Genomic DNA, 21,834 nt, shown 5'->3' on the forward strand with positions numbered 1-21,834 from the left:
GAAGATTTCATAAAACATTATTTTCTTAAATACGAGATAGTTTTGCCTGTAATAAAATCGATGATTGATTTACAAAATATATATTAATTCTCCAACAAGGCCCAAATTAATCAATTCATTATAATACCTTATTTAAAATGAATTTAAGGTTATCCCATTAGATTATAATTGGTTATGCGAATTTATAACGATCTTACGATTATTTTCGACAATTTAGGTATTTACCGTTATTTAAATGGTGTCTTAAATCCGTAAAATTTATAAATCATCTAAGTTAAACTTATTTTATACTATGAGGCAGTAGGTTATTAATATAATTATAAATTTTTGATATAGGTCTATTTATACCCAAATTTAATTAACAATATTACACCTTTTAATAAATAAATATTTTCTATTAATTTGAAAAATTAGTAAATAATTAATAATATAACACTTTTATTAGCCCATTTAAACTTGTAAAAGTTACGTATGATATTTATTATTTTGTATAAGCATTTTATCGATAAATAAAATAAAATCGATTTAAAATTATTTAAGTTCGAATAAAATAATATAAAAATTCTATGATGTTCCAGAAACTATTTTAAGGGATATAAAATTTTAAATAACCATTACAAATCACTTGAGGTATTTTTAATACATAATTTTGTTATTTTACCGATAAAACGAATAGTATTTAATTAAGTCCATATATGGTCAGAAAATCCATATAAATTTTTGTACATGTATCTCATGTTTATATGCGTTTCTAATAAAATTTTCATGTCCAAAAAATGTCATTTAATATTTATTTTATATTTTACCGTTTTCTAACTTACCGATTATTAATGAGCGAGTAAAATTTATTAAGGTTCTTAAATGTCAACAAAATCTTCCCAAAATTTTATTAATTTTACATACTCTCCATATGAGTATGTGATAAAAATTTAGTTCATATGCCTTTATTTAGTAATTATTTTATATTTTACTATTTTACAATTTATAGATAAACAATTCAACGATTACTCAAAAATCATGAAAAATTCCAAACTAAATATATTCTGGCCAAATCTTGTGTGACACATTATAATATGTTTTTATTAATTATTTTTGATGATGAAGAGTTTATCTAATACCATGTTTTATAATAAGAGTATTTAACACCTTAAAATCCATTAAAATATCAATTTAACGAATAATTTCAACAACAAAAAATATTCAAGAAATTTTCTTAACATATAGCTACTGGAAATTACTTTTAAAATAAATTTCAAATATTTTCAAAGTTCATATAATCATTTCAATCACAATAACTTTCACAAAGTAGTGTTAAACATTCCTTTAAACATACAACAATTCATAAAATCAACATGCATGATGCCCACAATAATAGTACATGTAATAAATTATTTCATACTCAAAATTATCATTTTGACATCAATTTTCAAGATTTAAGAACTTCTCTTTGGGAATTTTATTTAAAAAAAACAAGTTTATACACACAACTTTCCCAACTTGTTCTTAAATCCTTCAAAAATCACCCCATGTGACATATCTCAACTCCAAGCCTATATAATTATTCCGTAAGCTCCCACGTAAGCTCCTATGCGTTCTTAGAAGTGGTTCCAACTTCGGGTCCTTGTCATTCAAGTCTCAACTCCAACTTGTCAACTAAACATATTGCATTCATCCAAAAATTAATAATAATTTTGGATTTCTAACATGCACTTAACTTTCCTTAGTTGGAGTTGTTAAACTAATTCTTGTGATGATTTAAACATATTTGGAGTGTACTTATTATGTTGAGCAACATACTTAATCAAGTCCCATAATTTTACTTAAATTCTTAAAGTAAGAAAATTTATAAGTTTGCGGAAATAAATTTTCTTAGTTTTCAACTTTTATAGATTTATACAAGTAATGATTTTATTAATCTGGAAAGCAGCTAGTATGCTCTAAATGGGTGTTTTCATGTGGTTTTAGTGAGATTTTGAAGTAGAAAAATGTAGGACTTGTAGAGGTATTTGAGGGAAGTTGTTTGAATGAGTTTGTGAGTGTATTAAATGACAATTTATGAGTGAAATGAAGATGAAAGAGGAGCTGATTTTCTACAGGAGAAATTATATTCTTTGGCCCTTGTATTTGGTCTTTGCATGCATTTAATGATGCCCAATATTGATTAGGACAAGAGGGGGTCTTAGGTAGAACATTTAGCTTGTGTGTGTAAGTGAATAAAGAGCAGGCAATGGAGGAAAATGGGGTAGCTATATCTGCTTGGTTTTAGTTGTTGGGAGGTGATCTTTGTCCCCAATTTGATCTATTACAGTGTAGGAAAGGTTTATCTAAGATAGTTTAAGGTGTGGGTAAAAATTGTTGTACGTGTAAAAAGTTATGTAACATGTACTTCATGTTTAAAAATCACTTGTATATGTGTATGAAATATATAATTTACTCCCATCATGGTTAAATAATATGCTCAGGTAATAGTTAAAATTTTCTCGAACTGTTATGAGTAATTGTTCAATTTTAAGTTTTACCTCCAAAGTTTACGTTACTTGTTATAATTCATAACCACATTACGAATTAACAAAGTTCTAATCATCGTAGAAAATTTTCAATTTACTACCATCACTAATTAAATTATAATTAGTAACGAATATATATATATATATATATATATATATATATATATATATATATATATATATATATATATATATATATTAAGCGCTAAAAAGGACTAATGAAATCTCATAAGAATGCGACTGTTTCAATGATGACCGGAGATTTTTTTATATTATTAGACTTGATGAGATCGAATAGGGTTGGGTGTTCTTGACATTTCGGGTGTGAATATTTAAAGATTAAATCGTCATATCATTTCATTAATGGATAAATGATAAATTGACCAATGAGTTTAAAAGGGGTCGAGTTTGTAAAAAGCAAGCTAGGAATTCACAGTTAAACCGTGAACCCAAAGCAGCAACCAACTCCTTTAGAACTTGCCATTTTCATCCCTCTTAAATACTTCGCCTTTAGGCCACACAATCCTTTTCTACTATCAAGACATGAAACTTTCCTAACATAGAATTTTACAACCTTAATAACCAAGCTGATCTTACTGTAACGCCTACTGGCAAAGTAATACCGTATATTTTAAATTAAAACAACACAAAATAAAAATAATTTTTTAACATCTAGACTTGAGATCTTACTAGATTTATAGATAAAAGTTATTGAACATAAAGAACCGTTCTCAGAGTTCATTGTCAACTGATGGGTAAATCAAAAATAAAATCAAATGATATCTATGTATTGAATTATTACCTGGAGGCAATATTTTGCACAATAATAATTTAAGCATATTTAAAGATATAACTTGTTAAGAAAGTGTAGAGACTACAATTGAAACAACCACCAGCAAAACCAGTAGCACTCAAGGAGTATATTATATTTAAAACATAAAGGTACATCCTAAAATTCGTAGTATCTTTCTAACATAAACAAAGTGGAGGCGTAACACAAATTTTGGTTATTAAAGAAAAAAATATATTGTGAATTGCCATAGAACAATACTTTTCACTTGCGCAACAGAACAAATGATTGGCACAATCGTTGTAAACAGGTAGAATTTTGTCTTTTGGTTTGAACACTCAATCAATTGTGCTCCCAAACCACCCAACTTTATCATCATCTAACATCTAACACTCACCAATCCTAAACTGTTGATGGCTTGTAAAGCTTTTTCACCATTTTTCTATATTCTGCAAAACCAATTAAATCCACCAAATTCAATCAAAATATATTCAATAATATAATACCAAATAATAAACCCATCATCAACATAATAATATTACTTCATATTGTTCAAAATTATCACTACGACACTTTTCATCATTCAAGCTTATTCTATATATTGCGGCTAATGTGTAAGAAAAAAATATTGTATTTGATTACATACTTTCATAATATAAATGATCAAAATAAAGTATTTGATTGTATAAAAAGTCAAATATAGAAGTATAATGAAACAGAGGAAGTAATACTAAATAATAAACCCATCATCAAGAACAAGAAAAAGAATCAAACACAGTTAGTTTACCAACCTTCTTGATTGCTCCAAAGTGCGGCTGCTTGTGTGTTTAATGGTGAGCTGGTATTAGGCTCTGTAATTGCAATTAAAACCAACTCTCAAAGATTAGATATTTGAAATTAATCTCATCAAAAAAATTGATCACATTCAAATACCAAACTTAAATCAAAAAATAAATAATAAGTAGGACAAACATTTTTTGGTTTGAGTTCATTTAGGTTCTTGGTTGTTTGCCCCTTTTGGGGCTGTTTTGTTTAGTTTGGCCTTTTGCACTTTGATTAGGATGCATTAAAGATGCTTCATTTAGCTCAACAAAAGAACATTTTTTTGAGCACTAACATACCAAAAACCCTTCATTTTTTGTTTGTCAAATTTTGACCAAAAAGCGCTCAGTGTTCTCGGTCTCGGTCAAAGTGTAACAAAACTATAACGAAGCGAGAAATTGTCATAGAACCAACTAAACCAAAAAACCAAAAGCTTAAACTGAAAGTTCAAACCCCAAAATATGTTATATACTCTAACACGCCCCTCACATGAGAGCCCATAGGGTTTAGAAGTATGGATACACACAAGCACCGAATATTCCACTTAAATGAGGGGTGGTTGAGATTTGAACCCGTAACCTCTTATCACACAGGCTTCTAATACCATGTCAAGAAATCAACACAACCAAAAACTTAAGCCGATGGTTATAGTTTTGTTAAGAGGATATGTTATATTCTAAACAGTAAAAAGAAAAAAGGAGAATTGAAATTACCTCCAAGCAGACTTTGGATAGAGAGCAATATAGTTCTTACATCATAAGCAGAAGACCATTTGTCCTACATCAACATTGAACAGAACATCTATCAGATTATTGAACTTAAATCATAACTAGTGAAGGGATAAATCAAAAATTAACCTGAAGGATGTCCAAACAAATGTTTCCATAAACATCCACATTAGGGTGGAAACAACCGGTCTCGAACTTCACTTTAGGTGGTTTAAAGGGATAATCTGCCGGAAAAGTAAGTGAAAGTTTGTATTCAGTGCCTTCAAAAACAGTTTCTTTGCTTCCTTCAATTGTCCCTTTCCAACTGAATATGTTGTCTTCCTCAGGAAATGCTGATATTCCTGGATCACCACTCATCTGATTCCATCAGAAAATAAAATTTATAAGTTCAGATAATTAATTATGATTTGGTTGAATTAATAAATAATTAGAATTTAGTTACCATAAGGGACATTAGTTCAGACTGCAATCTGTTGCATAAACACAAGAAAAAGGAACTTATTAGAAAATGGAGGAAAAGGTTTAAGCTAATTTTTGATCATAAATTAAGCTAATTTGATTGAAACCCAGTTAAATCAACATGGAAAAAAGGGGGGAAATTTTTGAACCCCCAATTGGAAACCCTAATAAAATTTCAATTACTAAACGATAAGAAACCACAAAATTAAGCTAATCTAATCAAAACTCAGATAAATGAATCCAAATTAATGATGGATGGTAATCGAATCTCCAATATTCTAAAGAGTTGATATATATTTACATACTCCTTAGAAAGGAGTAATTGAAAACCCTAATCGAAATTCAGTTCCTCAGTTACAAAACCCACAAAAAATTAAGCCAATCTAATAAAAATCCAAATCGAGAAAATTAACTTTAAATAATGGTTGGCAGTCAAAAAATAATCAAAAATCTCTTATATGCGAAATATACCCATTCATGAAAACAAAGAAACACAATGTGAAGAAAAATATAAAAATTGATTAAAAAGAAAGAAAATAGACCTTTTAAGAACAGATTGTGTATCAGCGGCTTTAGCAGGAGCGACGTTTTGTTTCGCCGGAAGAACAGCCGGAGAATTGCTTGAGTATCCACTGTTCATCGTCGCCATTAAAATTGAAATAGAAAAGGAATATCAATCGTTGATTCAAAGAAGAAGAAAAAGAGATTCAAAGAAGTATGAATTAAAATTTGAAAATCAATCTCTTTCTTCTTCTTCTTCTTCTTCTTCTTCTTCTTTGTTGTTGTTATAGAGAGAGAAAGAATGGATGAAGAGAGGTACGTGAAAAAGATGATTGATTGTGTGGGATTTAAACACAGATTTTAATAATAAAAAAAAAAAGAAAAAGAGAAGGGATTATATTTAAATGCTTTTTGTGGCTTTTAGAACGTTAGAGCTAAGCGGCGTAGTCATTCTACGCGTCCTTTTCCAACGGCTAGTTTTTAATATTCGTTTTTTTGTTTTCCTTTTATTTAAATGGAACATTTGTATAAAATACTCCTAATTATTACCAATTGACTCAAAATACCTTAATTATCATTTAACTTTGTACACTCTAAGTATCGGGATATTTAACCTTAAACACTATATACATTATTTTCAACCGATTGCTTTGGCGTTAAAATTTTTTAAGGAACTTTTGACTATTCACAGTATTGAAAATCAAATAATGTTGCTTTTTTGAGATGAAACAATGTTTCTTTGACCTACTAAGATTAATAAATTTTGCAAAATCATAATGTACTTAAAAGAGAATATTTAGTGGTAACCAAAAGTTTTAATTACTCCCTCCAAAAAGGGGATATATATTTTTCACCCTATTCAATGTACTTATTTAATGTTTAGTATCTCTTATTATATTTAACGAAATATTATAAAAAATGAATATTAATAATTTTTGTATTGAGACGAATCAAACAAGATCTCATTCGACTATATTTAAATTATAGATTAAGAATAAAATACAAATTATGAGTAATAAGTAAATAGTATCAAAAAGTAAATGTCTCTTTTTCTATAAATTAGTGAGAATATTTTAATATTTTTCTCTCCTAATATTTTGCATTTGGTTTTAAATTTTGGTTTGTATGAAAAACTGAAGCTAAGATATTCTCTTACTTCAATTACTTCTTTTTATCATATTACTCCTTAAACTCAAATGTTTTTTCGTTTTTATAGGAATACCAAATATTTTTGTCACTATTAAATATACTCTTATATTTTATGAATAGTGTAATCTCTTAAAATCATTTAAGTTTTATTTGATTCATCTTATTTTAACTTTCATTCCTCCATTTTTCAAAAACTTTTATTTATATTTTTTTGTTATTTTTTTTCAATCTTATAATTCTATCTATGCAATTTTTAATGTTTCCACCATTTTTAAAAAATATTTACAAAAATATGATGTAACATAGTCAAGATGGGGTAACACAAACATGTTTTCATTAGAAGTATTAATGTTTACACTTCTTAAATTTTGTCAACTTTTTTTATTTTTTTCAAAACTACTCCTCCCCAAATAAATTTATCTCAACTCATTCAAACCTTTTAATTCTCATCGATTTAATAAATATTAATGAATGAAATTAAATTTTAAATAATAATCAATGTTGGTTTATTTTTATTGTTAAATTAATTATTGTTTTCTATTTGCAATGAGCCCAGGAGTGGCCAAGGCGCATACAATCTATCCTCATATTACCTTGTTATTAAGAAACTAGCTGACTTAATGACACTATAGCATATATAGCAGCGGACATTTATAAGTACATATTTGATTGTATTTGATTTTAGGTAAATTTGACATGGTAGCATCTAAGTTTTATAAATTGTCAATAATAGTATTTTTGTAAGATTTTTTCACATGATAGCATCTAATTTATGTACTATCTAACTGCCGTAGCATTTTCCGTTAAATTCTTGTTAATTCTTATTTAATTCATCATTTTGTAAGATTTTTTCACATGGTAGCATCCAATTTTTGCTCTCAAGTATTTAACTCATCATGTACACGTTTTATTCATCAATTAATTTATCAACGCCCTTAAATGTTGTAACAATTTTATTTTCATTCAAATTATTGGTATTATAAAGTTCAAAGGTGTATTACAAACACTAATAAATAATTCAAAAGGTGTATTTTATAAGCTTAAAAGGTGCATTTCATAAGTTCAAAAGGTGCATTCCAAGCACTAATACATATCTACTTAATTGTTACAACATTTAAGGGGATTGATAAATTAATCGGTGAATTAAACATTTGAGTAAAAACCGGATGCTACCATGTGGCAAAATCTTACAAAATGATAAATTAAACGGAAATTAACAAGAATTTAACGGAAAATGCTACGGCAGTTAGATAGCGCATAAACGGCAGTTAGATAGCGCATAAACTGGATGCTACTATGTGGAAAAATCTTACAAAAGTGCTACCACTGGTGTTTCGTAAAAACTGGATGCTACCATATGAAATTTCCCTTGATTTTATAACTATATATGATATGATATGATGTAAAGCTAGTTTGGCACAAAGTATAATTGTGAGATAACTGAAATAATTTGTAAGATCGGTACGATGTTAAGAACTTTGATGAATGATAACAATTTGAAAGAAATAACAAACGTTTGATAAGATAAAATTTGCAAAATGACACAATGATTTAAAGAGGTTCACCCAATGATGGCTACGTCCCCTGTGTTGTGTAGTTTCTTGTTTATATTATTTCAATAGAGTAAAACACTCTAACAAATGAAGTATTACAATTTAATAAGAGACAAAACAAAAGGCTATGTGTTTGGCTTAGGGGTTGTGTTTGATGTGTTTGATATGTCTTGGATGAGCATGAGAGCTCTCTATTTATAATACTAAGTACATTCAATGAGATTACAACCTTAATTTTGAGTATTAACCACTTTGAAACTGCTCCAAGAAGTTAAAGGGACGAAAAACAGCAGCTTATGAATCGTTAGAAGATCCACTCTACCAGAATAGAGGCTCGCTTGGTCGAGCGGCCTGGTCAAGTGGGCTACAACAGGTTACTGAATGTATTCTGTTTGTTCGCTCAACCCACTCAAGGGCTCACTCGGTCGAGCGACCTTCAGTATCCCTTCTGTCAGTTTCTGCTCAACTAAACATAACAAAGCATCTTCAAAGAATCTTTTGCACTTCTTCATTAAACATTATCAAGACACATTATTTCCATGATTACTTCAAGTATTAAATCACACTTTAAACACTACAAAAATTAAGTTACCAATTTAAACACCCACATTAACACACTCATAGGATTTCATCTCAAAAGACACACATGAATGTACACATCAAATGTGCACTCAAGTCACACCATTTATAACAATAATAGTTAACTGTCTGAGTAGCTATGGATAACAATAGCCATTGAGGTAAATGGGGGTAGTTGTAACTGTTTAATTTGGTAGCTAAGTATTATTGATCCGAAAGTAATGTCAGAATACAATTTGTTATTTTAATTAATTTCAAATATTAAGTTTATAATTATTTAATTTAATTTATTAAGTAAATTTCAGTAGTAATTTTACAATATTCAATACATAGTTTTCTAAGATAAATTATAAAATAAATAATACAATCACCTTAATCAAAAAATAATAATGCAAAATAAAATCAATTGTAGCCTTCCATAAAATAAAATTTTGATTATTGTTGAGAAAATTTTGAATCTTTTTTTTTTAAATGCTTCTTTATTTTTAATAAACTCAAATTTATTTGACTATGAGTACATATTATAGACTCAAATCAAATGTGGAAAATTACCTGCTTTATCGGGAATTTCTCATCTTAGTAGGAGCTTTCCAAAGAAATAGTTTAGTAGCCACATTAGCAGCACTTGGGATGATTTTAGGCGCGATTCTCAGGATCTTTCACATTTCTCGATCCAGAAGGAAAAACATATCAGATTTTGATTGAGTAATTAAACTCTTGATCGCTTATAATTTGAAAATAGCCAAGTTTAGCCTTATAATACAAATGTTTAGTTATAAATTTAAAGTGATTACTTATAATTTTAAAGTGATAAATTAGAGAAATTAATTGATTATATAAGTTCGTCTCAAGGTGAGACTTTCATACAATACTTGTTTGTATTGAGAAATGGAGTAGAAAAAAATTACGGTAAAATAGACATTTATATATTTATTATTATTATTTAGCAAAAATAATGATATAAAAGTATTTAATTTAAATTAATAAAAGAATGTGTATTAACGACCTGTTTTGTTTGTAGTATTTAATGGTGGTAATAGGAATGATTTATAGTGTAAAATTTTATAAAAGTTTCATATCATTCCTATGGTAATAAAACTTTAAAGACAAAAAAGTTTTTTTATTTACAAATTTTCATTACCACTTAATAACACTCCTTCTAATGATAATGCATTAAAATGAATGGTAAACAAGAGATTTTTCAACCAAAATTACTCTAATTTTTCATTTTTATTACCACAGTTTATTACCACTTACTAAACGGACTGCGAGTATTTGTATAGTTTTTTGATCATGTACATTGAAAATGTACACGTATACAAACTCTAAACCATCCATCCAAAAACCGCCACATCACTAACAAAGATAACTGAATCAACTAATCCATTTTTTCGCTGTTTAACGAACGGTCTTTCCATCCATCCAAACAAAATTTCCGTCATTCATTTCTCAGGGGGAGTGACAAAAATGGCGGGAGGTTTTTCGCTGATTCACTTGAAAACCTTCGCGCCGCCGTTAATGGCGGTTGCAAACTCAGTTAAGGAGAGGGAAGTTATCAATAAGCCGAAAATTGAATTTTCAAGTTACGATGATAAAATTCGAAATTCTAGGGTTTTGATTTTAGGCGGTACTGGAAGAGTCGGTGGTTCCACTGCAGTCGCGTTATCGAAACTTTCTCCGGAGCTTCAGATCATTGTCGGTGGTCGTAATCGGTAAAGATTTTATGTTGAATTTGTTTTTGATTGAATTTTTTTGGAAGTATTTGTTGATTTTGTGCTGTTTTTGAAGTGAGAAAGGTGCAGAAATGGTGAAAAAGCTTGGCGAGAAATCGGAATTTGTTGAGGTTGATATCAACAATATAAATGCATTAGAAGCTTCTTTACAAGGTAATGTTTTGAGACTTTTTTCTTTCCTATAATTGTGCTTGGTTATTGAAATGCAACAATATTAGGGCCTAAAGGTTGTTGGCTTGTTGCTTTATCCCTAAAATCACCGAAGAAAAATAGTAGGAAGACTCTCCATCATCAATGAACTAGGAATGAACAATAGGAAATAAGTGCAATAATAAACAAAGATACAAACTTTTACGTGGTTTAGCCAACTTGGTTTACGTCCTCGATAGTGTTAGCTTTGCTTAATGGTAGTCAATAGAGTTCAAAAAACTCAATACAAAGGACGATTACACTAGAAAAGAGAGAGAAGAAAGTAGGCCATGTATTAGTTTAGAATGATTACTAGGTTAGTGTAGAGCATTCCTTTTAAAGTAGGAGTTGGTAGCTAATGATTGGGAAGAATTCCCATGTCACAAATTAATTAAAAAACCAGCTGCAAAACTGAAGAAACAGAAAACAGAGAGCATCAGGCTGACCACTGCTTGTTCGAGCACATCTAGATCAGAACCCCTCAATCTATTATTGACTTATTCATTTCGCTGCCTTACTCAAGGTGTTTTGGTGCCTTGTTCGAGCACCATGCTGCAATTTTAAGTGACTCATCACCTTGTACTTCCTCAACGTACATATCTCCTAATGACCCGAAAACCATATTATTACACCGTGGTGCACTCTCAAGTTACTAACTCCAACGGTTATGGTTGTAAATACTCTAGAAATAGGTTGATTTTTTGATCACCTATCTCTCTCTCACTACTCGTTCTTCTGTGTACTGAATCTTTGGTTGTTTTCTGCTATTTTGGTACTTTTATGATTGTTGTATTATTTCATTGGCAACCAAATCAGGTTGCTATCAGAAAGAAAGAGTGGAATGTTATGAATTTACTGGGAATTGAATAAATTACGATATTTTATCACTTAATGCAATTAAGTGGCTCTAACTTGGCTGAGCGTAGAGGTTGGATGAATTCAACCTCACCCTTGTAAGAACAAATTGGTTTTTTCCAATAACAAAGAGGAATTGGATTGTGGTAAAAATATGTGTATACTTTCACTGATGAAAAAGATTCTATGTAATTAACAATTAGTTAACATTCAAGGAAACCATGTTTTCAAAATTTTGGATAGCTTTAATTTGGAACTTTGCTAAGTAGCAAAATCCACTTTAGTAAGCTGATTTTTTTCTAGCTAGTCACGGTTGTTCTATGAGGCAGTGAATAATTGTTCCTGTTAAATCTACTTTTTCTGACTTGATACTTCTATGGTCAAGTCTTGATAGCCTGTCTTGGGTCTCTAATGTGTTATACTCATTATGGAAATATTGAAAATTAGTTGCATGCTTTGCAGATGTAGATCTTGTAGTTCATACTGCAGGGCCTTTTCAGCAGGCAGAAAAATGTACTGTACTTGAAGCTGCTATTCGTACCAAGGTGAGATGAGGTAATTATCTAAGAGCTTACATGATTATTTTGATGAATCATGCATTTTGGTTCTTAATTTCGTTCACCATGTTTGAGAGTTGATACAAATTTTATGATGCCTTTTGATACTTAATTGATGCATACTTTATGGGTCTTCCTACAGACTGCATATATTGATGTTTGTGATGATACGAGTTATGCAGTTCGTGCCAAATCTTTCTGCGAAGATGCTATTGCTGCCAACATTCCAGCTATCACAACTGCTGGGATTTACCCTGGAGTGAGCAATGGTCTTTATCATTGCGCAATGTTTTTATTATTCTTTTTTATCTGCACTTTGGCTTAACATGGGCATAACATGTTGAAGACATTATAGAATTAAACTATTTCTTTTGTTACAGGGTTAAATATTGTTAAGGTTTGGTTAGTGATGTGAACATTGCTAAAAACCTAAGATAGGATTACCCAGCAAGCCTAAGTGACAAGTGTTAACCAATAAATGTGTTTTCTACTGCAAATGTTTGGTTTGATTGACATTATTTCTTTATTTTCTTTAACTGGAATTATTATACAGTGATGGCTGCAGAGCTTGTCCGTGCGGCAAGAGATGAAGGCAAGGGTGAACCTGAAAGACTCAGGTGCCTTTTCCTTTCCTGACTATCTGATGATGTATTTGGTAACTGGTGTTATTTTTATTTTTCCTGTTAATATTTGGTTTGATCGACTATTCCTTTTTATGCCTTCATGGAGGCATGTCTTTATGTGAGGTAACTGAAATTTATATGTTGGATGTTATTCTCAGATTCTCATACTATACTGCGGGTACTGGTGGTGCTGGTCCGACAATATTATCTACAAGCTTTTTACTATTAGGAGAAGAGGTTGTTGCCTACAATAAAGGTGTTCTATCTCCCATTTTGTTTCTTGTCTTTTACTGTATTACCAGTTACTATAGAAGAATTCATCATTTATCTTGTGATGTCTTATTTTGGGAACAGGTGAAAAGGTCAAGCTAAAGCCTTATAGTGGGATGCTTAATGTGGATTTTGGAAAAGGGGTCAGAAAGAAGGATGTATTTTTGCTGTAAGTTACTGAAGTAGCAACTATTAGCACTATTATCATCAAAAGAGATATATTTCTAAGTTTTTTCCCATGCCCGTTGTTTTCAGTTCTTATATCTTTAACAAAAATCACATATCCTGTATATCTTGTAGTTTGTAATTGGTTTAAACCTTCCTGTTATCTCCTTATCCAATAGCTAATTCCATGAGATGCATCTACAATTCTGAATTTATTTAGTTATTACCTCCCATATCTTGTTGGAATTAATAGACGTCTAAAAGACTAGAGCCCCGCATTCGCTTTCGTGTTTGTGACATACTTGTGTGCATCCACTTCTGGCTTAGAAGGTGTGACTAGTCTGTCTTTTTCTGCAACTGAAATTATGGTTACTATTTAAATAGATTCTATCAGAATTAGAGCTTCGCTTCATTTGTGTTGTCATCTATGGCATGAATTTAGCACTGCAGAAGTTCCCCAAATTTATATGCAAAAGTAATATTTCACCAGGAACCTGCCTGAGGTACGAAGTGCTCACGAAGTTCTTGGGGTACCAACTGTCAGCGCCAGATTCGGAACTGCACCCTTCTTTTGGAACTGGGGAATGGCCATTATGACAGACCTTCTATCACCGGTATAATATAGCTTTCTGTTTTGCTAATTTTTCTTGTGGCTCGGTTGTGCTAGTGGATTAACAGTAAATAGAGATCATCTAAATTAGAGAGATGTACTTAAGAAAGTGAGTGTATGTATTTGATTATTTGTTCAATTTAGCATACATAAATAGATTTAAATATTCATGCTAGAGGCTTTGCTTTACTGCTTCCTTATTCTATTTTAGCATCAATTCACAGAACGCTGCAAGTCTTAAATCAAAATGTGTGCTCATTGGTAGTATATTTCTAGGCGGCATACTCAAAAGATCCTGTAGGTTCCTGCAATTAGGTGATCGGATGCCATTTAATCACAAATCATTTTTTGTGATGCACAGGAGTTTTTGAGGGACAGAAAAAAAGTCCAGCAGTTGGTTGATTTGTTTGATCCGGTAGTTCGGGCAGTTGATGGTTTTGCTGGGGAGCGTGTCTCAATGAGGGTAAGATGCTATTAATCATTAGTATTATACCTGCTATTTTCTTCTGAAAGTTCTCCAAGAGTAAATATTATCAGCTAAACAGTGCTTCAATATGTCTCAGAGCCTTGTCTGATTGATCCAGCAGTGCTTTTCTCCTGGTTTGATTCCACAAATGAGTTCTAATAATTCTTTTTGACAGGTTGATTTGGAATGTTCAGATGGGCGCAATACAGTTGGTATATTCACACATAAGAGATTGTCTATGTAAGTCTTATAGTTTCGTGTCACCTGTCATGCTGGTTTAGTTGTCTCTTCTAACGTTTGTATGACTTGGAAGTTGGAATACATCGATTTCTATCAACAAGCAAATGAATAAATGAAAATTTGTTCAATCATTTAGGATGGAGATTATTATTTACTTTATGAAGCACCGTTGTTCTCTAGCTGTTAAGAAACAATTCTCAGAAATGAATGGCTATCACCTATCAGCATCTCTGATTTCCATCCTTAAATGCTCATTGATTATTATGTAGAATTTTATGGATACTAATAAACATGTATTTACTGATAAAATAACTAGAGCGTGGGTAGTGATAAATTATCCTGAGCTACATTTTATAAAGTAAAACACGGTTTCCAAGTCATGGCTGTTATTTTTGAGGCATTGCTACTTGGTGATAAATCAGGACAATAGTTTTTCTAGTTTAAGATGAAAAAATCTTCTAGCCTCATCTTGTGTACTTGTGCTGTTGTTCAGAGATCTTTTTCGCACATTGCTTGTAGTGGGTCATTGCTTTATAGGCTTATAATTGCTAATTTCATCCCAAATATATTCACCATATGATTGTCTTACACATTTACAGATCGGTTGGAGTATCTACTGCCTCATTTGTCCTTGCTGTCCTAGAGGGTAGTTCTCAGCCTGGGGTATGGTTTCCTGAAGAGGTATATACTTGAAGAATCTTTACTTACGACTTATTAACTTTCTGATACCTCCATGTTTTCTTCATTCACATATTAACATGTACTTTTTTTTTTTGGTATACAGCCTGAAGGAATCGCATTGGAGGCACGGAGTGTCTTATTGGAGCGTGCTGCTCAAGGAACGATCAACTTTGTGATGAACAAGTACAAATTCTTTACTACTGAGCTATTAAATTGACCAAATCTTTATATACTCCTGTTAGTTTCTCCCAATTGAATATTACACTTTTTGAATTTAAGTAGTTAATCTAAAGAATTTTCTTCACCACCTATATTAATACTGATACCTTAAGATTTTCATATAAAGACTACTATATTCCATAGAATTTTGCATAGCAAAAAAGTACTTCGATACTAATTAGCAGGGGCAAAGCGATGATTTTGAATTAGGGAGGGACAAATTGTTGATACACTAGCAAATTATTTACTATATAAAAACTAGTTAAACCATGAAAATTTTAAAATCATGTAGGCTGAAAGGAACTTGAACTATAGCAAAAATTATAGTATTTAACAAATAAAGTTGAAACTTCCCTATAATCCCTTTTGAAAAAAAAAAGTGTTTTTAGCTTCATATAAACACACACACTAAAAATTAAGATAGCAAGAATATAAACACACACACTAAAAAAGATAAATGTAAAAGTATAAAAGATAAATCTTAATGACATTTTAATATAAATTTGTTAGTCTATAATATATTAAGAGTAGTTTAAATTAGGGTTTGATCCCTGAACTTTAGATTACTAATGTATTACTCCAACCATTAACCTATAGTAATTTTTGTTATATTTTGCACTCCTTAAGCTTTATATCATATTAGTAAAGGGGGTCAAAGTAAAAAATACAAACAATTATATTATCGGCAAGGGGGGCTAGGCCTCCCCCGGCCACAATGTAGCTTCACCCATGCTGATTAGCTAAGTTCCAAACAAAATGATTCATATCAAACGTGATCTGTTAGTTAGGGTTAGAAATAGTAGTTTCGCTGAATCCTCTACAAATTTCATGATCTCTGTTCTGATTATTGGAATAGGCCTCCCTGGATGGTGGAGACTGACCCGAAAGAGGTTGGTTTAGGAATATATGTCTGAAGTGCTCGACCGTCTACCAATGAGCCTTTATCAGGATCTGAAATGTAGGATCACACCGGACTACAATGATGCAACCGTTCTACCTTGCTGTTTCTGTGCATGAAATCATTAAAAAAGCTTGGCAAACAGTAGAAGGTTGCAGATCATCTTAAATACCATTCTGAAATCAAGACTAGAGTTGTGTGCACAGTGAACGGCGTTCTTTTATGCTTCTTCGACATGGGAGTGGATTAGTAAAAATGGATCGCTCTAGCATCTGGCAAGTGGCAATGTCAACATTCTTTTAGATTTGTTGAAAAAACATCTGGTGGAATTAGTAAATGATTAAGATGTGTACAACGATTGATGTTCAATTTGCAAATTTGTTATTATAATTACGCTGACTTTGTGTTCGATACTGGGCTGATGTCCATGACCATGACAATTTACGCTGAATGTTGTTTGATTGAAAAGTTTTGAAGTACTTCTGTAAATCAATTTTTTTTTCAAATCTTTTCTTAAAATATCATTGACAACAAAATTATTTTCCAATTTACACCCCCACAAAATTTAAAAAAAAAAATCTTTTAGAAATAAATTGCAATATAAGATAGAACAAAGAAAGTATTTTTTTTAGGGTTATAATGATTCTTTTTTTAATAAAATAATACCCATTTTTTAGTTTTTATGCAAAATTCTTATAAAACAGAACAAAGAAAGTATCTTTTTATTCATTTAAGTATAATAAAGGTCTATAAGTAATACTTAGATAAATTTTTTAAATAGCTACAAAAGTAATTTACCACTTTTATGCTAGTGTACTGAGGTTCTTGTGCGCTACCTTTGGGAGACACAAGGTGAAAGGTACACCTTTAGGCAACACAAAATGAAAGTGACAGCCAGTGTCAAATGGTATATGGAACACTATGTAGTTGCAAGCTACACTATTTTCTGTTGTCCAAAGCAATTTTTCTAATAGTAAATTTATTATCACTTTTTTTTTTAGAGAAAATTCTATAAAACTACCTTTTCTATACCTGTTTTTGCAAAAAACTACCTTATGTAATTTTTTTTCCAAAAAACTACCTTATGTAATACTTATCTTTGCAAAAGAGTACCATTTGACGGATTTGAATGTTTGACCGTCAATATAGACGTTTGACTTTCACGTGGCAAGCACGTGCCCCTTTTATATCTATCCCTTCCTTCATTTCAGAAATTCCATGCCATTTTTCCCCTTCCTCCTTCGAAAAAAGCCCTAATTTTTCCCTTTCCTCTTCGAAATCCCCCAAATTACTCCCCTTATTCTTCAAAAAACCCTAAATTAATCTCGTTTTCCTTCGAAAAACCTTAAATTTTTGCTAGTAATTAGTAATGTCATCTTCTTCCTCAACCCAAAACTCGAAACCTGAAATCTGTGGCTGTGGAGTTCCCTTTGCAATGAGGGTTTCATGGACTAAGGATAATCCAGGAAGAAGGTTTAACAGTTGCGTGTTTTATGATCCTGATACAAATTGGAGGGGATGCAAGAAGTTTAAATGGGTTGATCAACCTGAAATGGCTGTTTGGCAAAGAGAAGTGACGAACAAGCTTGTGGAGGAGAAGCGACAATTGACAACCGAAATCAAGATCTTGACATCAAGGGTTTGTTGCTTGGAACATGAAAAGGAACAAGCAATTTCAGAAATTAAAAGGATTAAGAAGAAATGGATGATTGAGAGGAAGCATGGAAATCAGTTTACAAGCTTTGCATTAGGGTTTTTCGTTTGTTTTTTGTTAGTGTTTGTTGTATTAATCAAGGCTATTATTTGAAGTTTAGGACCTATTTAAGAATAATTGTAACAGTGATTTGGGTATTGTAAATTGTTCATGATCATTGAATGAATTAATCTTTTATTTTGTCAATTTAATTTCTTTTGCAGGTTGTGTTTGCTGTTTGTTGTTTGGTGTGTTTGTTTGTTTGGTGTGTTTTTGCTGTGTATGGTTAATGTAATGTGGGTTGTTGTGGTTGCTGTGTGTTTGATGTTTTTGGTGTGTTTGGTGTTTTTGCTGTAATGTGTATGGTTAATGTTGTGATTCAGCCTTAAACAAAATCAGTTCAGCACATGATGAACATTGATCTGAAATTGATTCAAGGCTGTAATGTACTGTAATGATCAATTGATTTGAACATTGATCCTGATACACACATACAGCACATATAGCATGTTGCTTTGATTACCCTTGTTAGCTGATTCAGTAGCATCTTACTCAGTAGCTGATTCATCAAGTTGCTGTCATGGCATGTTCATCTAATCTTCTGCAAATTGATCATGATACACACATACAACACATATCTAATGTAATGATCTTAATCAGCACATATAGCATGTTGCTTTGATTACCCTTAGTAGCTGATTCAGCAAGTTGCTTTGATACACACATACAGCACATACAACATGTATGTCTCAACACAATCAGCACATTAAATGAACACTCAACACAATCACAAATATCATTGATCTGAACATTGATCCACTATGAACAGCACAGCACAGCACACTCAACACAATCACATTGATCTGAACATTGATCCACTATGAACAGCACAGCACAGCACACTCAACACAATCACATTGATCTGAACATTGATCCACTATGAACAGCACAGCACAGCACACTCAACACAATCACATTGATCTGAACATTGATCCACTATGAACAGCACAGCACAGCACACTCAACACAATCACATTGATCTGAACATTGATCCACTATGAACAGCACAGCACAGCACACTCAACACAATCACATTGATCTCAGTGTATGTCTTACATTAATTCAGCAAAGCACAAATCTCCACAGAACATTTGATTACATGCTGTTCTTCTAAAAATAGAGTATATGTCTTACATTAATTCAGCACATTAAATTCAAAGAAACATAGTACATTATCAATTCAAATACAGCTCTATATTTGACTTTGTTGATCCACTATACATGAAGTGGATGTTGCTGTTCCGGTTTGCGTTTGTTGACTGCTGGTGCAAGGATTTCCCATTTTAGGCCTTCCACCCTTTGAATTTCCCCCAGTTGGATTTGATTTTGCTGGATTCTTGCATTTTCTTTTGTTGTGGCCTAAGTTACCGCAATTACCACATCTTCGTTGCTTGAATTCTCGAACAACATTTACAGGATTGTTACCTCCTTTACCTTCATCGTTTTCCTTTTTTCTTTTCTTCATTTTAGGCCTTCCAGGCATCTTTCGAAATGGTGGAGGAAGAGGTTTTGCTAAAGTGGTTGTCGGCCACATTTCGCGTCCTGGCATACCATAAAACTTCGGAGCATACGTCTTTGCATACGTTTCTACAAGATACGCTTGATGGACAAATTCAGTAGCATCCAATTTTCTAATACAAATACAAGCCATGGCATGTTTGCAAGGGATCCCAAGAAGATTCCAACTTCCACAGAGGCATGTCTTATTGGTCAAATTCACAACGTAACTTTTTTCATCATCGTCCACCTCAAACTCAGACACATCCACTGGGATTACTCTCAAACCATATATTTCCTTTGAATTTTTTTCAATCATTTTGGAGATTGTTGGCATTAACACACCTCTAAAGTTACCCAATCCTTCTCTTTTGGCTGCACTCCGTTGCATCACATATCTCCTAATCCACTCCATAAGAGAAATGATGGGCTTTCCCCTAGCTTCTACTAACACATTATTAAATGACTCACAACAATTATTTAACAACATCCCAGACTTACTCCTAATAGGAAAAGCATGCCTAGACCAGTGTTTAGCAGGAATAGCAGCTAGATATTCATATGCTTGAACAGAAATATTCTTTATTTGATTCATTTCTCTATCAAAATCAAACTGTAAAGGGTAAGATCAACACTAATTAGTTCAACACTAAAATCAAACTGTAAAAGTTAAATTATGAAACATCCATACCTTGTTGTAAGCTCTTGCTGCTTTCCAAAAGTGATGCTTGTACAACTCTCCAGGGAACTTAATCTTAAAGTTAGCCCATATATGCCTACAGCAGAACCTAATTTCGGCTTCAGGAATCACTGCGTTTAAAGCTTCAATCAAACCCTACATTGTGAACACATTAGCATTTAGAATGTTAATTAGAATTCAAACAAATTATAGAAATCAAACAACTAAGTTCATACCTTTTGCCTATCGCTCATGAAGGTAAAATCTTCACATCCTGCTTGCACCCAACTACTTGATGAACTAACCGACTTTAGGTCTTCGACAAGGAGATTTAGAAACCAAGTCCAAGTTTCTACGTTTTCTGTTTCGACGACAGCCCATGCAACAGGGAAGATGTTATTGTTCCCATCTTTACCTACAGCGGTAAGCAAAATCCCAGGAAATTGTCCCTTCAAATGCGCCCCATCAACACATATAATAGGCCTACAGCCAGCAACAAAACCCTCCTTACATGCTGGCAAACATATATACATCCTTTGAAACAAGGGTGGAGGTGTCTCTATTCCGATGCATTTGACGATTGCAGTGCTTCCAGGGTTATACCTCCTTATTGCTTCCGCATAATCCCACACCCTGCTATACTCTTCACTAGCATCACCGACTAACATTTTCTTTGCAATTCTTTTAGCCATGTAGCATTTAGAATATTTCACTTCACAACCTAACTCCCTGTTTACCCGTTTCTTAAATGCCTTTAATTCCCAATTTGGATTTTCCCTCCAATCCTGTATGTATTTCTCAGCTAAATACAAAGCAGTGACTTTGTTATTTTGGTGTTGGTGAGCACAAGTGTGCTCGGGAAAATAACTCCTTATTTGAAGTGTCTCCTCATCTTTCAACTTCACAGCATGAACCTTAAAAAAACACTTCTTATCGTTCCCACAAACACAGTTCACAATTCTACCTTTCGATTTAATGCAATCGCATCTATTGTAGCAATAAACAGTTATCCTAGATCTACCATTATGCAGGTAACAATAATTGTAACCACATTCAATAGCATGGTGCCTTAACGCTTTTCTAAAGACATATGTAGAAGGGAACTTAAGGCCTAAAGACAAAACGATCTTACCCTTAAAATCAACCTCAGGATTGAATGTAGGATAGCTTGCTATACCTTCCTCATCAACATTCAATGCACCCAAATCAACATCTTCAAGCTCCAATTCATCATCATTAACGTATATGTCTCTATTGTTTTCCTCATCAACCTCCTTATCTACTAACAATCTAATTTCATCATCACCTATA

The 21,834-nt window shown here is 32.0% G+C and overlaps 3 protein-coding genes across 3 annotated transcripts; 1 reads left to right on the plus strand and 2 right to left on the minus strand.

Moving 5' to 3' along the window:
• Positions 1-3,321: 3,321 nt before the first annotated feature.
• Positions 3,322-6,160, minus strand: LOC130817437 (ubiquitin-conjugating enzyme E2 20-like). Its single transcript, XM_057683143.1, has 6 exons — positions 5,849-6,160; positions 5,290-5,317; positions 4,977-5,204; positions 4,833-4,896; positions 4,089-4,148; positions 3,322-3,746 (listed from the first exon to the last, which is right to left on the minus strand). The coding sequence occupies exons 1-6, from the start codon at positions 5,953-5,955 to the stop codon at positions 3,700-3,702; spliced, it is 534 nt and encodes a 177-aa protein (XP_057539126.1). The 5' UTR covers positions 5,956-6,160; the 3' UTR covers positions 3,322-3,699.
• Positions 6,161-10,440: 4,280 nt separating this feature from the next.
• LOC130817438 (uncharacterized) lies at positions 10,441-17,005 on the plus strand. Its single transcript, XM_057683144.1, has 13 exons — positions 10,441-10,800; positions 10,877-10,974; positions 12,328-12,410; positions 12,565-12,691; positions 12,976-13,039; positions 13,204-13,301; positions 13,400-13,484; positions 13,971-14,094; positions 14,452-14,553; positions 14,732-14,796; positions 15,396-15,477; positions 15,581-15,660; positions 16,553-17,005. Exons 1-13 carry the CDS (start codon positions 10,556-10,558, stop codon positions 16,608-16,610), a joined length of 1,311 nt encoding a protein of 436 aa, XP_057539127.1. The 5' UTR covers positions 10,441-10,555; the 3' UTR covers positions 16,611-17,005.
• A 2,534-nt stretch (positions 17,006-19,539) lies between these two features.
• Positions 19,540-21,215, minus strand: LOC130818651 (uncharacterized). The gene is made up of 3 exons (XM_057684811.1): positions 20,760-21,215; positions 20,536-20,679; positions 19,540-20,457 (listed from the first exon to the last, which is right to left on the minus strand). Exons 1-3 carry the CDS (start codon positions 21,213-21,215, stop codon positions 19,540-19,542), a joined length of 1,518 nt encoding a protein of 505 aa, XP_057540794.1.
• Between the last annotated feature and the right edge of the window lie 619 nt (positions 21,216-21,834).

This window comes from Amaranthus tricolor, chromosome 7, assembly GCF_026212465.1.
Source record: "Amaranthus tricolor cultivar Red isolate AtriRed21 chromosome 7, ASM2621246v1, whole genome shotgun sequence".
Taxonomy (NCBI): domain Eukaryota; kingdom Viridiplantae; phylum Streptophyta; class Magnoliopsida; order Caryophyllales; family Amaranthaceae; genus Amaranthus; species Amaranthus tricolor.

Bases quoted from the DNA above. Each gene is read 5' to 3' on its own strand.
- LOC130817437 (XM_057683143.1), bottom strand. From the start codon at position 5,955: ATGGCGACGATGAACAGTGGATACTCAAGCAATTCTCCGGCTGTTCTT. The intron at 5,318-5,848 runs GTCTATTTTCTT...TTTATGCAACAG, and splicing joins ACACAATCTGTTCTTAAAAG to ATTGCAGTCTGAACTAATGT. The intron at 4,149-4,832 runs GTAATTTCAATT...TTGCAATTACAG, and splicing joins TATCCAAAGTCTGCTTGGAG to AGCCTAATACCAGCTCACCA.
- LOC130817438 (XM_057683144.1), top strand. From the start codon at position 10,556: ATGGCGGGAGGTTTTTCGCTGATTCACTTGAAAACCTTCGCGCCGCCG. The intron at 10,801-10,876 runs GTAAAGATTTTA...CTGTTTTTGAAG, and splicing joins ATTGTCGGTGGTCGTAATCG to TGAGAAAGGTGCAGAAATGG. The intron at 15,478-15,580 runs GTATATACTTGA...TTTGGTATACAG, and splicing joins GGGTATGGTTTCCTGAAGAG to CCTGAAGGAATCGCATTGGA.
- LOC130818651 (XM_057684811.1), bottom strand. From the start codon at position 21,215: ATGGCTAAAAGAATTGCAAAGAAAATGTTAGTCGGTGATGCTAGTGAA. The intron at 20,680-20,759 runs GTATGAACTTAG...TTCACAATGTAG, and splicing joins TCATGAGCGATAGGCAAAAG to GGTTTGATTGAAGCTTTAAA. The intron at 20,458-20,535 runs GTATGGATGTTT...TACCCTTTACAG, and splicing joins CAGCAAGAGCTTACAACAAG to TTTGATTTTGATAGAGAAAT.